Source organism: Eurypyga helias, unplaced genomic scaffold (genome assembly GCF_000690775.1).
Source record: "Eurypyga helias isolate BGI_N326 unplaced genomic scaffold, ASM69077v1 scaffold16892, whole genome shotgun sequence".
NCBI lineage: Eukaryota > Metazoa > Chordata > Aves > Eurypygiformes > Eurypygidae > Eurypyga > Eurypyga helias.
The window spans coordinates 16,394-32,736 of NW_010234209.1; the positions used below are offsets into that span (position 1 = coordinate 16,394).

The window sequence follows — 16,343 nt, forward strand, 5'->3', positions numbered from 1 at the left end:
ACCCCTCAGAGTTCTGGCATAAGATTACAGAACCTGTTACAAATCAAGCTGAAATATGCAAAGTAGAACCTATACAACATCTACTTCAGCAAAGTTCAGCTGTAAATGGTGTCAGTAGCTAGGAGATTCTTGCTCTTTGTACAGGAGGCACTGGAAAAGACCTCTCTGTTAAAGTAGAAATAAAGACAAACTAAATTAGAAAAAGGCTTAATTTAGAGCTATATGTTACTACTGACAGTGCAGATACCTGAGTATTTCCTTCTAGCACCCTCATGTTAATACATGCCTGTTTACTCCCCCTATACTGTCACCCTCACATTTCAACTGGCTCAACTATTTTGCAGGGAGCTGGACTGGGGAACTCACACAAAACACACACACACAAAAGTAGTTTATTTTTAGCCCAGATCAATCCTGCTACTTGCACAGCCGCTCCAGCCCAGAGGGAAGCAGAAAGGTAGGAACAGCTCTAGCTGGCACTGCAAATGGAAGAAATACTTGTGAAAGTGCAGTCCCACAAAGTAGGTCCTACAAATGTATGTGAAAGCCATAAGAAATATTACCCTTGTAGCAATCAAAGGAGATTTCTAATTGGTCAGACATGCAGTAATGCTGCATTCATTTGTATTAGTATGGCAATATGATGATTTTAGCTTTATTCTGGTCTGTTGTTTCTAATACAGTGAATGTACCCAGCTAGGTACTGTTCAGTGTTCTACCAAACACTTCGCTCACTTGTCATCAGCCCATCTAGCCACTTCTCTATTTGTAGCCATGTTTTCTGAGAGACAGCAGCTGTTGCAGAAGCTGCTTCATTATTAGGCTATTGATATGATTTAATATTCTCTGGAAAATTTCTAGTTAACCTAGTATGCCCCATTCCCTATCTTTGTCAATCAGGTGAAATTAGATTTCTTGAATTTTAATTTTCAAATCACCTCAAATGCTCCAGCATGTAATTTCACAGGAAATGCACCACAGTTTCACTAGAGTCAAAGTGAGATTTTGAACTGAGCTTTTTCTATAATAACCTTCATCCTAGGTCTCATGACTTCCTACTGGATTAACTGAAAAAAACCTCCAAACCAAAAATCCCCCGCTACAGAGACAAAAAATCACTGAAATACCTGCCAACGTGCATTTTTTTTTTCTGAGGTTAGCCTGCTCACAAGGCAAACCAGACACCCAGGAGAATCACTGGGTACCACCCGACATCCTGAGCCCCTCTCAGGCAGGGAAAGGGAGCAGGACACTGAGCCAAAGTCAAGATCTTGATTCCCCATGCCTGTTTCCAGGACTCTTGCTTTCAAGAGGGTTAGGAAGATACCAGTCTAGACAAAGACTTTACCTGCAATGATAAATAATTCATCTTCATCTCCCTCCTGAGGGCCATGATGGACAGCTACATTTCTATAGAGGAGCAGGACTTTCCATAAAGGAAAGGGGAGGCAATATTTTCTTACAGCCACTTTTAGCTGAGAACAAACTCCTGGAGGAACAAGGCAATAATTTCTCATTCCCCATCCCACTGTGAAATATGCCTTAACTTGCTTTCACTAGCTTAAATTCACAGCAGTCCATAACTAACGCACAGACAAAACAACACACTCTTTACACACATAGTTCATTTCCTGGAGAGATAATCAAAGAGAAGAACTGAGCTGCGTAACAGATGTGTCACATAATGCTCCATTGCAGTGATACAGACAGGGTAAGAGCCTATCCAGAAGAAGCCTGCAATAAATCTTTCCTAATTATTTCTATGTATCTTAAAAACTCTCATATATATAATGTGAGATTTCAGTGAATGACTCGTTTGAACAGAAAACTAATACAGATTATATTAAAACAACCTCTAAACTGGAATTACATCTGATTGTGCTCAGAGATGTAGTACTGGAGAGAAACTAAAAGAATCAGGCTGAAGTTATCAAACATCAAGTAAAAAGGGCCAATTTACGTGAATTATGTGAACAGGGAACAATAGCTATGTGCGCATGCACATACGTATCGCATCAGTGCTTTCCAACAATCACATAGTCTTTTTGTAAATTATTTTAAGAAATAAATAAATCAAGAAGGATCATTACTTACTGTTTACTTAGAGTGGAAATTAATGAGCGTTTCTTGGAAAGCTCCGGGGTTCAGCATAGCTGAAGACTCTAAGACAGATATGTTCATCCAAGAGTGTAAATTACTTATCAACTAAAGAAAAATAGCAGGAAATATTTTTGTAAAAAGATAATTTCTCTTAGCAATAAAATATTACAGTTTCAGTATTTAATTTCCTTAAGTTTTGGCTAAAAAAATATAAAAAGTATTACTGTGGATGTTCATTTTTGCCTCTTTGTCAAGACTGAACGAATTTTGCCTTCAGACATTTCTTATCAAATGAACTTGTATGTTACTGAATGCCCAATGCACTCCAATATGTACGTTGTTCTCATTGAAAGAATGTTAGCTCCTTCTTACCTCTTGGGGGTTATTTCTCATTTGCCAGTGTATGACAAACAAGATTACTTACAGTAAGTCAATGTTGGTTCCTGAAGATATTTGTTCTTTGAGAAAGCTTGTTGGGAAGCCACAAAATTAAAACTTTGGAAATCAAATATTTCTTACTCTGGAAAGTTCTGAACAGAGTCATTATTGTAATAACAACTTGGGTCTTGGTTTTAAAACCACTGTGTACATAAGGAGTTTTACATATGTGGAGTAGTTCAATAATCTTAATAAATTTAGTTGCATATGTGCATACTTGTAGAAACAGAGAGTTACAGGCTAAGCTTGTCTTCAGATTTAAATTTCAGCATATAGTCCATTCAGGGATATTTAAATGGAGATATGTATTTGAAGTTCACCATTCTAAAGAAGGTAGTTTTTTAAATAAAATCACCTAGAGTAGAACATAATTATTGTACTGAGCTAATAAATGGATGGTGTTGGATGTCTGTATTAATTGCTTTTCAAAATATTCACTTCCACAATCAAAGAAACTAAGACATCTCTGGGAAAACAAATATTATAGATCAGCAAAAGAGTGTGTTTTTTTTTAAATAAGATTTTACAAGTCTCCACAGCAAGACCATTAGTGAAAGGAGAAGAGAAAATAAAGCAGACATTTTCAAATTTTTATTAAAAATTATTACAGGAATTGCAAGCCATTCAGTTTTTTAAGCTAAGTGAGTTATTACCAGGATGATCACTGTCCATAATGCTCTTTAAACTGCCCTGCACCTAAAGACATCTAAGGTTATTAACACACACTCCTGTATAAGACTTCTTTCCTTCTACTGAAAGCTGACTTATTTAAATTTTTTTTTTCCCCAAGTTTTGGTGTCACTGAAGTGCAGTGTAAAACTGTGGCTATTGTTGGCCTCTTTACACACTGTTCTTAATTTAACAAACACAGCAGTTTAAAAGGTCAACTAGGAAAACAATATCTTAAGAAAATAGCAACTTCTGTGGCTTTGAAATAAAAAAAATCGGTGCCAAAATGTTTATCTCCTCGGTTCATGAAGCCATAAAATAAGTACAGCACTGTGAATCATCTCAAAACTTCAAAGCCTGTATGCCCAGAGTACCATTTTAGGGCTATTAAGTTGTACAGCTACTGTACTTGTAGTAAATAGTTATACAAGATTGTAGCAGCAGTGCCAGAGATTTCACCCTTGCAACAAAATTTTCTTAAAGCTACACGCTTTACCATGAGCTCACTGTATAAACTCGGAGTGTCTCTTACCATCACAAGAGCCTCTGCACAACAAAAATTATCGACCATGACATTGAAAATACCAGCTTCCTTTAAAGAATACAGTAGTCCAAATTAAATTATATACATAACGGTTTTGTTTATTGCATCAAAGACCATGATAAAAATCAATTAAACTGAAAAAACTCATTCTATGAGACTGAAGGTGGTACTACATCCCCAAGATGTTATGGAAACAAGCAAGAAAGAAAAAAGCCATATCTTTCAGGAATACATGATTCAGAAATGTGCAGAACATTTACTCATCTATGCTGATACCTTGCCTACATGTGGTTTTTAGTGATTTGCCTCAGTTAAATGGTAAAAGGCTCAATTTACACACGTATGTAAAGTCTAGCCCATCACAACCTGTTTGCAGCCCTTACGTGCAGCTGCTTGCTATTCCGGCTGGCTGGGGTAATCAGAAGGTACCACTGGTGTCTCATAGGGGCCCTCTGGAAGGACTCAAGCCATAAGACCTGTTAGACCATGTAAAGACCAAGTCCTGGGGGGCATCCTGAGTTTTTTATATATGTCATAGGAAATTGTACAAGATTTTTGTTTAACACACTTGTATCAGTGGCCAAGGTTTCAAAGGAAAATTAAAACAAGCTTTTATGCACTTGGCATATTATGAATGGCATTGTCATGGGAGAAATTTGTTACGACGTCAGTTAACAATCATGCCATACTTAAATATTGAAGATAATCTTTTAATGTTATGCACAAGAAGTTGCCACAAATTCACTATTCCCCAGAAATTTGTTAACACCACCAAGATTGCAGAGTCAATTACAACAAGTTTGTACTAATGCTGAGCAAGTCATAATAACGATTTAGACCAGTTCTCACTTTCCCAATCAGGGCATGTCTGCAAAGGTACCTTATTTTAGAGACTGTCCTTAGCATGGCTTTATAACAGATTCATGCCTACATTCTAGTATGCAGTCCACCATAAATTAATCTTCATTAATCCTTTTTGTAGGATAGATTCACTTCTATCCAGTACATCATCTAATCAGCTGTTTCTTCCCACATGCACACCTACTTACATCATCAGAAAGACTGGCTGACAAAAACAATGTCTTTCCTGGTGGCTTTAACACATGCCCACTTCTTTAAAGCCTACACAACAAAATAAACCCCAAATATCCCTGAAATTTCTCATGCTTACAAGTAAGATGTAGCTTCATTACATTCCTGATTTGTTCATATCAATTTCTTCCTTCCTCAACAAATATGCTTACAACTCCACCACTCGTGTTGACTTTTCTTCTTCCTTTCCATGACCTAAGTGCCTGCATTTAGCTAAACTAACTTTTGCAATGCTTCCAAGGCTCGAGAGGTGTACATAGGAGAGGCTGTTTCCTGCAACTGCTTTTTTCTACTGGTAAAAAGCACATTCACTATTGAGGAAAAGATGGTTTTTACCCTTGATTGTAAAGCCTGAAACCTCAGTAAATTAGCTGAGAAATAACTGAGTGGAATCCCACAGTGCTGTTGCACAAAATAATTCACCTAACGAAAAAAGGGTTCCTCTGTTTATGCATAAAGTATACGAAAATCCTCTCTAATTAAGCAGTATTGCATAATTTCTAGTAATAATGAAGTATTCAAAGGCAACATACTGAGGAGTTGAAAATATAACTTATATTGCCAGGCATATTCTCTTAATATACCTTTAGTGCCAGTACATTCCAGCAGAAGGAAACAGAAAAACAGTCCAATGAAAGACCCTATCTTTGAAAGGTGATCAATAATTCTAAAATTTATTATCAAGAACTAGGAACACTCAAACTTTTCTAGGGACAAAAATGAGAGATTAAAAAAAAAAATAAAAGAAAAGAATCTAGTTCCAAAATTCTTACTTTCAAAATGCTGTAGATAACCCAATTTTAGAGGTAGGTAAACAATTGGGCCTGAATTCTCTTAAATCAACTTTCTAATATACTTTAATTTCTCCATTCAGTCACATATACAAACCTCCAAGCCACAACACCAAGAACCATCTAGGTCTCTAGCACTTTCAGTATCCCCAAACTATTCATATTCATGACTCCTGCTTTAGGATTTTTCTTTAGTATGATTGTTTGTACAATGCCTAAGAGATAAAACTATGACCGGGAAGGGATTTTGGGTGGTGTTTTTTTTTTTCTTAACTGAAGTTCACCAGTAATTTATACCAAAACTCACCTGTTACAGTACATATTAATGCGTGTACATAGTAATTTGTCTTAGTTTCTCCTTAGGAGCTATTTTGGTAACAGGCACATTTATTTAAATGTAAAATACATTGGACATACACGAATAGTTGATTATCTTATAAATTTGATTTTCCAATTTCAGAAGCTTGCTAGGAAATAAAGGACATAGTTGGTAAACCAAGCAGTTTTTTGATATTCACCAGATGTAGTCTCCTTGTGACAAGCAGTTTTAGAGAAATTTCTGAATAGAAACCAGATCCGAGTTCCCTAACAGTGTTTCTTTGTATCTAAACACATTTTCATTAATATATTAACTATCAAAATCTAATATCATAGAAGACAGATGTTTCCAGATGGACAACATAATGAATTCAGAATGTGCTATATTCACATTGAATGTAAATTAATAGACTTTAACAGACGTAGACTAATTATATCTCTAAAATCAGTAGAAAGGTGTTTGAATTTAACTGTTTTGATAATGAATAGCTTTAACATAATGGACACATGCTTATTTTTTGAAAGCATTTTGGAAAGACACGATCCAAAGCACACCCAAATTAACAGGAGAACCTGCCCTTGACTTGAACAGACTGTGGATCAGGCCTTAACCACTGTGACTTTGTCAAGAATAAAATTCTCAGGTGATTTTTTACAAGATACGATGAGAAATGAAACACTCACAGGTTCTCATTGATAATAGCTGGAACCCACAGAGTGACATGTGAAAAGTGGTAAAAAGGGAACCCATGAGGACTGGAAAAGTCTCAGATTTTATGGGTTATTGATTTACCAGGAAGTGTCTTGCCAAGTTTAAGTGAAGGAAAACAGAAAAATAGCATAACCAGGGTGTAAAGATGTTGAGGTAATGCACTATGTGAGTGAGAGCTGTGGTAGTGTTCTCTTCCTTCATAAAGCAGCTACATAATTTTAACGAAATAAATGGATACAGTAAAAAATCAAGAGATCAGAATCCCAGTGAATTATAAATTACCATGTAAGCTGGTATTTTTACAAAACTAAAGTTTTGCTCAATAAATGCTCAATAAATTTCTAATAAACCTTTAAATGTTAACTTATGAAAAGTAGTCTTGTAGACTGAAATTTTAAAAGATTATGAACTTTAATTACAAAACCACTCTCTCATTTCATTGGTATAAATTAATTAAACCACATGAATGAATGTGTAACGTATGTTCAACCAAAAATGTTACATACTTCCCACAGTTCTGTAAGCCCTTTCCAGAAAAGAGGGGTCATAGCTCAGCAACCATGATGCACCGAAATGAAAAACACATCTAGTTCCAGTACGAAAAACTTTTCATACAAAAATTTATATTCTGTCTCTGGTTTTCAGACCCAAAATTAATCGAAGATCTGTAATTTATGGTCAAAAAGGTAAACTTGCAATTAAATAAATAATATTAATACTTATGGGCTCAGTAGTGATGCTGAATTTATGGCTTACATTACAGACATGAGAGTAACGCTTTTTTCAAAAGGGATCTAAATAATTAAAATAATTTGATTCAATCAAATACATTAGATATGGATTTTAGTAACCTGCTTTTACCTTTAATTTTTCTGGGTTTTAGCCAAAAAATGTATTTGCAATAAAAAATTGTCCAATATTCTATAGCATGGGGAAATATATTTTCTTGAATAAATCTTTCTTCAATAGTCAATAACATTGCAATGTATTTTTTAATCAACCAGTATAACATAAACTTGTTGATCTTTTTTATGTATTTATACGTAAGTGAACAATTTACATGAAATTAGAATATGTAGTGTGAAAAATGGTATGTCTTTTTGCTATTGGTTTGTCATGTAGAGGCCTTTATAGTCCACTGGGGCTTTTTTCCTTACCTGGAACTCTCTTTGCCCAGTTGATCATGTGCACTAATTCTCTGTCTGCAAGGTTGGTCAACAGGGTCATCATAGAGGCTTCGTTGAACGGCCTATTTGGGTCATATTCAGAATAAACTATGGGTGGCTCAGCTTCCAGCAAGGCACTGACCATCTGTTCTGCCGTCAGGGACAGGGCCGGACTGTTCTTCTTGTTATGTTTAACCACCAGTGGACTCGTCCAAAGGGTGGGAGCTCGCAGCTCTGTAGAAGCTTCCCCGTTCCCCCTGGAATCTTGCTCCTCTCTTTGACGTTTTTGTTTCATCATTCGCCCACCTCTGCGGTCTTTCCGGATTCCTAGAGACAGACAAAAAAGTAATGAACTCCTTTGCTTGAACATATACACATGGTTTCAGCCAACGAACACCTGCTGTACACCCAGGTAGCATTAACTCTTGGTTTATTTTCTGAAGGCTTCTTCCTATATATGGAATTTTACATGAGTAGTTGGAGAGAAAAACTATTTTTGAAGTATAGTGTCAGGAATAGTGTACTCCTTCCTAAAATTCAAACCAGTTGGGCATACACAGGACCCTAGACTAGTGACACTGCATAGCTGTCATAGCCCCACAAAAGGAAGTCAGCAATTGGGAATAAATAAACATCCCTTTACAGCACAAACTTCAATTTATGTCCCAAACTCTAGCAGACAACTATTCTATAAATGAACAATGAGAACTTAATGATATGGGCAGGCCACAAGGATCACAGAAGTAGTTCTCATAAACTATCCAAGAAAGTTTTGCTCAAGTTCACCAATTAAACATCATCCTATTACTGAACCTCTGATCTTCACAATTACGTGAAAACCATCCCAAAAAGTTCCCATCATAAGATGAGCTTAAACAGCAATAAAGAATGCTATATAAGTAGATAAACAGAAGTAAGAAAAGGAAAGATAATTGCAACCTCAGAATCCAGTGTGGGAGGCCTACTGTCAAGAGGCTGTAATAACTGCAACAGAAACCGTCTTTGTCATTACTGCACATTTCTGCAATGTGCTTAGCGCTGTATGACCCTGAACCTTGGGATATTATCAAGTCAGCCATACCAATTAGAACAACATAAGACCTTACAGTGGAACAAAATCTCCCTTGGTGGAAAGGTTACAAGAAAAATATGATGATAAAGCCCACGTGGATTCCAACCATAAAGGGAAGATTAAGTCTGGCTCTGAGTGGAGGAGGCACAGGCATTTTGAGACTGAGTTAAAAGCTTAAATCAATCATCAAATGTGGGTGAGGTACAAGCAAGTAATAAAGAACACAAGGAATTGAGCTATGAGGAGAAGGCAGCTTATGATGGGGCTTATTCTGTAGTTCTCATGCAATAAGGAAAAGCAGCACTAGTCCCAGTTTGAAAATCAAAATAACTGTCTATAGAGAAGGAGGAAGCAAATTATTCAACTAATAGAGAAGAGAGAGCAATTTAAACAAACCAAAACACAAACAGCTTTGAGAACTGCTGGTGTTCACAAGCGATCAGTACAAGTCTTTCTGATGGGTAGGGGAGAGGGAAACACAACTTTTGCTCGCCTTTTTTCACACCACAAAAACTTAAACCTTTAGATTCCCAGTCTTTGTTAGCAGCACCTTCATCCCACATCCAATATTCCTTCATATAAATGTTGGATCATACCAGCAGGTGTCCGTTCTCAATCTCAAAGAACAGAGGATCTTTAGATATGTTTGCCTCTTTCTTTGAATATGCTGATACGTTCACTAAATGTTCACTAGTACTTGAAGATTAAGCACTTTAAGTCTAATTCATTCAAAATCTAGCAGGCCTCCTGATTCTATTCTATTAATCTTTCCAGATAAAGCGAGTTCAATAAATCTTTCATCACTCCTACTACTTAATCTCTCTACTTTTTCCCATTCATTAAACCAGTTGTTAGCCAAAAGACTTCAGTGCATTGCTGTTCCCATTTTTCATTCAGCAATACCATTTTTCCCTAGTACTAAACTGTTTCTGTTTAAGGGGCGGGGTGGGATGATTCTTGATATTAAGAAAAAATGCAAGACTTATTTTGGCAAAATATTATCCTAGAGTAATCCTCATTGGTAGCTTACTTCATTGGAATACTCAGTAGAATGTATGCTCTATCCATAACAGATATTTTTGTTGTATGCTTTATATCAATATAACGTTTTTGAATTAAAATTACCCTGTGAAACATGCAGAAATAATCACGTGAACAAAACCACATGGTTTATACACACTAAAGCATTTTTTAACTTTCTCACATCCCAAATTCTACAGCTGCTCATCTAGCAATTTCCTTTTGAAGATTTAAAAGTATCCTTGGGTCCCGTACTGTTCAACATACTCATAAATACATGAACTCAGAACTGACATAATTCAGAAACAAGATCTTGGGGTTAGCATAATACTATAAAAACATCAGATAAGTTAGTTTAGAAAGTAAATAGAAGGCTAGAAATTGCAAGGAGAGGAAGGGAGGACAGAGCATCTTCATAAATCACAGATTTTATTAACTCATGAGGCACACTACAATGAACACTGTGTGTAGTTCTGTTCTTCCTGTTTTAAAAAGAGTTATGAAAGAAATTAAAAAGGGATAAGAGAAAGACAAGATGACCCAAAGTGTGAAACACATTTGGTGCAAGAAACAGTTGACTAGGTCTGCTTGGCCTGCAAGCCAAGATACAAGACTACAAAATCAGGAGTAGCAAGATAAGGTACGAACACTGACGCTTCCCTTATAATACAGGATGGTATCAAATGAAACATCCCCATGCAAGGTTCAGGACAGACAAGAAGAGGTTTTCTTTCACACCATGCAGAAACAAAGCTGAAAGTGTGAATACATTAAAAGTTGATATATGACAGAAAGCTGTAGGACAAATTTGATGGAGAAAAGAATACATTAAGGGTTACTAAACACAAATAGGTCACCTTTGGCTTGTCTCCATGGTATAGATTACTGGAAGATCAGAGAGGATTTTTTTGTTTTGCTTTTTACTTATTCTAGGCCTGACTTGTTAAGTAAAACAAAGATGTGAGGAGAATTTGACATAACAGAGGGAAGGTGGCAACTTTAAGCACATTTGGCTGCTTAAAAATCAACAGGATTATAAATATGAACAATAGTTTCATTTTCAATTTGTCTGCAAGCTTCCCACTGGCTTTTTTTCAAAGCTGAAACATAACCAATTATTGGAGGAGATGCCCTACGCAAATCTATTTTTACATTTTTATTTGAGGATTTTTAAAAAAGGAACAAAAACAACCAACCAACCAACCATAGTACAGTGGATTTTGCAGAGACCTTGTCTGGAAAAAAAAGTCAGTGAGAGTATGCATTCCTTCTGCATCACATCAGCAGCTTTTATTATCACAGACAGAAAGGACTTTGAATTTGTATAAGCATCATACTCTTCAGAGATTTATAGAAATTACTACTAACTCTTCACCTAACCCTTAGATGGACAAGCAACATAGTGATTTTATTATTCATTTTCTTGGACAAATAGGAGTGAGTATCTCTCTGAAAAATGCAAGTACCTCCAAGTCTCCTTCAGCTTAATCAAATTTTATCTCTGTTAAAAAGAGATAATAGTGATGCACAGTCACTAATTCCAAAAAACAACTCTATCAAGCCACAGAATCATTGCCAAAAGTGCAACTATCCTGTAAGGGTTTTTAAATATAAGAATGCATTAATTTTCACTCCACAGTTCAGCCAATAAAGGAAACTAATTTCCCAAATGTTATGAAAAAAAAATATTCTACCAAAAATGGAAGTAGTATGTATCTTGCAAAAGCTCTAAAACAATTTGCACTTGAGTTTTAAAGCTACAAGAGCCAAGATTTTCAAAGGCAGTTTTATAAAGTTTCATATGTAAATTCAGTCAGCCTTTTAGATCTAGAGGCAGGTATAAATTACAGATCGCTTAAAAAAAAAAATAAAAATTAGCCCTGTATTAAAAGAATATTGAATCATCTCAGCCATCCAAAAGTCACCGTCTTCCTACCTGTTGCTAAGAACCAAACTCCACCCTTATATCTTTAGTATTATATGAAATACTGAAGAAAATTTAGAGGAAGAAGAGGATGAGAACAAACAGAATAAAATCTGCTGATGGTGTGAACAATAGTATTATGTGTTTATATATATACCTATGTATAATCTCAAATCCTATTCTACCTAAATATACTTCCTATTAATTGCACTATGACTGAAAAACCCAGGTTATTGGATAAAAATTAAACAGCCAAGATATTTTTACGTGTATAATTAAGTAATGTTTTGGTTTGCCTCCTGAGAGAATATTTGGGAAAAGAAAATGACTGGTGAGAGTTCTCATTCCACCTCACGAGCTGATATTTGCAGGACAATGAGGGAGAAGGAGGAAAAGTCTTCTTTGCTAATCTTCCTTATTTTAACACTCAGCTTTTGAGGAACAGCTCTGCTACTTCTCCTTCTAGTGCTGGAAGATAAAGCTGTGGCATGTAGGAAGTCACAGGAAAAGCAGAACTGATGGAAAGAAAAACTGAAACAGCTAGAAAGAGAATTGATGGAGATCTGAAAGGGGGAAGACAACCAAAATTATGTGGGGAATAGGATTAATTAATGCTTCTAGGATATATTTAATTACCATGACATAAGTGTTGCTTTGGGAAGTAATTCTAATTGCTGTCTGCATTATTTTTCATCATTTTGCACACGTCCAGAGGTGATACACTCCATTCAGGTTAATTACTAATATTTTCCAGCGTATTTTTCTTCAAAAGGAAGACATGGTATTATCTTTTTATGCAATGACTGAAATAAGTAAGTGTATCTTCATAAAATACTTGCTTTAGGATACTGCAGACAGTATATGCATGTGTCTTTCCCCTCCAAAAATTTTAACTCCATTCTATCCTTGTACTTGCTGAGTTTATACTGCACTATATATTTTTAAGCACTAAAAGAATAACTATCTAATCTTCACCTCCTTTCATGGGCAATGTCTTGACAGAAAGAACTAGTCACTTTTCTCACTTTATAGAAACACAGATTAGGGCCATATTGTTTATTTGAGGCTTTTTTCTTTTTAATATGGTCTACAGTAAAATTCATATATTTTTTCATTAATCTATGGTAAGATTCTGCTTTAAGTAGTTTCTGCAGATGTCATAACATATCATCATAAACATGAGTAGAAAAAACCTAACTAGGTTGCAGGCATGATAAAGCTATGAGATCTCAGGTACTCTGTTATTAGAACACATTTTAATGTATTTCACCTGAAGATCTCAGGGGTCTTTTCCTAACAGTTTTAACTTCTCAAATCCCAAAACATTAAAATCAATGTACAAAAACTTAAAAATCACAGAGTGAGCAAGCAAGAAAATTAAAAGGAACACCTCAGTCACCATCAGTAAACCATATGTATCTCATGTCGGTATGCCTGTGTGTATTTCTTAACAAACACTCCAATCTAAAACTTCAGGCACACAATAAGTTTTCTTTTTCTGGCATGTGTTAGCTCATGCAAACAACCAGGATGTTTGTTTGTGCATGCAAACAACCAGGATGTCTGTTGATACAGTCTTGGTTTCCACACTGTGATTCAGCAACAATAGGAAGGCTTTTTAACAAAATAACAGAAGATGGGTTTAATACTGGTGTTCACATATAGTCACAATTTGTGTAACAGCACAGTAGTTTTTAACTGCTGCAAGGAAATCTTACATTCACTCCAACTGCCTTTTAAATTCTCTGCTTCTTTACATCACCAGGCTTAGAGGGAAGTCCAGGGACATAACAAATCCACAAGCTGTTAAACCTTGTACCCCCTTTTTGACAAAGTACCATCAGAGAAGCAGCACACTGTTGGACTAAATATTAATTAGTCAGAATATTTCAAATCATAGACAAAGATAATCTCTATCACAATATCTGGCTTTTTTGTCCCCTAACAGCTTAGAAATTCCGTAACAGACATGGAAAATGCTTCACTACTGTTCACTATCTTTCCATTACCATCAGTGCCTTGCCATCCTACAGTTCCCACACCCAGTTCACTCAGGTGATGATTACAGCATCAGTCGCTGCCCCGGCCATGGGCACAGAAAGCAATTACTGCACAAAAGTCGTTGGCACATAACTTTGAGCTGTAGCATTAATGGTATACGGGCAGCCCTCTACCAATCCTTGCAATAGTCAGCGCTCTACAAATTAGCATCCACTTTATACTTGACAGACGTTCGGATGTCATTGCAAGCATTTAAAGTAGTGGAAACAAAGTGGATTTGGAAACTTGACAAGTCAAAACATAAAGGCAAGCTAAATGCCAGAACTGGAGAATCAGAGTGCAGTTTCCAGGCAGGGAGCATACAAGAAATAGCTTCTCATTGGTATCACCATTGTTTCATGTCTTACTGAAGCTATTTTGCAAAATAAGTAACTTTTAAGCCAGAGAAGAATCTCCTACTTAAAAACTGTCTGCTCAGAAATTAGTTTTCAGCTTTGAAGCTTTTCTTCCTTATTTGTGGCTTCCTGATAACGCAGACTTTTCCTTTTACTGCTTCCTTTCCATTTAAGCAACAAAGCTGCCGCGACTTCTAGGAGGAACAGGGCTGGAGGAAACATTATGGGAAAAGACAGCAACACCTGTATTTTCACAGTACAGGAAAAGACTGCAACACCTAGGTTAAACGGGAGCACAAAATTAAGACTTTTGGCTCATAAATAAATTGGAGGTTAAAGGTCAGAGTGGGGATAGTGACTGAAGATGGCGTGGGAACTGGGCTGAAAACCCCTATAGCAATGCTGATTCCTGAAGAACAATTTGTGGCCATACTCTGATGGGAGAAAAAGAATCACAGCAGGAAGGAAAAAGGAATTACTTTTGGGTTTGGGTTTTTGTTTTTTTTTTTTTTTAAAGACAATCCAAAGATGCATCTATGATTGGGTTTTGGGAACAGTGATCAGTAAATGGTTTACCAGAAAACCTCCCAGTCTGGAGCAACCTTTGAACCTCAGGATCTTTGTCCATAGTACTGCTTCTCGTCAACAGGCCCCAGATGATAAGAGACATGACACTTCTGTACACACTCACAGCCTTGCAGCATTAACAGCCTATAATTTTGTCAGTTTTTCAAAAGTTCTGGGAAACACCTTCTCTCCTGAACAATTTTGTTACTCCAAGACTGAGCTACCTCATGACGATTATGCTGAAAATTGCCAGAGAGAAGGAATATATAGTTTTTTTGTAAAACAAACTCTGCTTTAGAATAAGACTAAACATAAGTAGTAAGTAAAAGATTATAAATAAGAAAACATCCTTCAGAAAGCCAGGGAGTCTATAGCTCAGCTGATGATCAGAGTATTAAAGGGGCATTCAGAGAACAGGCTGTGGCAGAGAAGCCACAGAAATCCTGTACACCAGTGTTCACAAAGGAAGAAACCAGATCTTTCTGTGCCAGAAACCTTTATATGGGGAGGGGAACCCTTCTGAAACTGGAGTAAGAGTTGAAGAGGCTAGAAATCCAAAAGCCTCTCTCAAAAGGGCTAATACAGGAGCAATTTACTAAACTGCTGGAAAAGAGATCTGGGACTCAATCCAGACTCAGTTTGCTGCCATCGCTGCCATTGACAAAAGTAAGTGATTGCAAAAGTAAAACAGTGTGAACAAGAACGTGGACCTGTTGGAGCGAGTCCAGAGGAGGTCATGAAGATGCTCAGAGGGCTGGAGCACCTCTGCTATGGGGACAGGCTGAGACAGTTGGGCTTGTTCAGCCGGGAGAAGAGAAGGCTCCGAGGAGACCTTACAGCACCTTCCAGTACCTGAAGGGGCTACAAGGAAGCTGGGGGTCGGCACTCCTTGGAAGTGTTCAAGGCCAGGTTGGACAGGGCATTAAGCAACCTGGTCTAGTGGAAGGTGTCCCTGCCCATGGCAGGGGGGGTGGAACTAGATGGTCTTGAAGATCCCTTCCAACCCAAATCATTCTGTGATTCTATGACTCTAAGCCAATAGTTCCCTCATGGACACAAACCTGAGCGTCATCTACGCACAACTGGATTTAGAGTCTAAAAGGTGGATGCAAGCCTAATGACCTCTTGGAGCAATTTTGCTTTGCAGATAGACCTCATTAGGCGCACCTCCAATGAACTCAATAGCTTTTTAAAGCTTCATTGGAAATAAAATCCTACAGCTTCCTCAAAAACATAAGGTCACTGTATGGGCTCTACAGAAGTAGAGATCAGGAATATAATTACATTCTTGGTAGGCTTATAACAGGAGGTTGCTGAAGCTATGACTGCAATGTAGGTCTTAATATTGTGATGTATCTCAGCATGATGATGCTTCCAATGTGATTTTGAGAGCTTTTCTGCTTGGTTTTCTCTACATAAATACATTATTTGGTCACAGGAAAGTAACATCACTTTCCAAATTTTATAGGCTTAATAAATTACTTCTTTTGAATATGATCCAGACAGTCATATTCAAAATTCATTCAATCAATCT

At 36.7% G+C, this 16,343-nt stretch overlaps 1 protein-coding gene across 1 annotated transcript in view; it reads right to left on the bottom strand.

Moving 5' to 3' along the window:
* Nucleotides 1–16,343, bottom strand: part of LOC104517361 (estrogen receptor-like) — a gene marked incomplete at its 3' end in the record, with an annotated part of 48,288 nt that overhangs the window by 13,665 nt on the left and 18,280 nt on the right. The window contains exon 3 of the mRNA XM_010161988.1: nt 7,822–8,157. Within this exon, the coding sequence (XP_010160290.1) occupies nt 7,822–8,157 (336 nt within the window). The remainder of the gene's footprint in view (nt 1–7,821; nt 8,158–16,343) is intronic.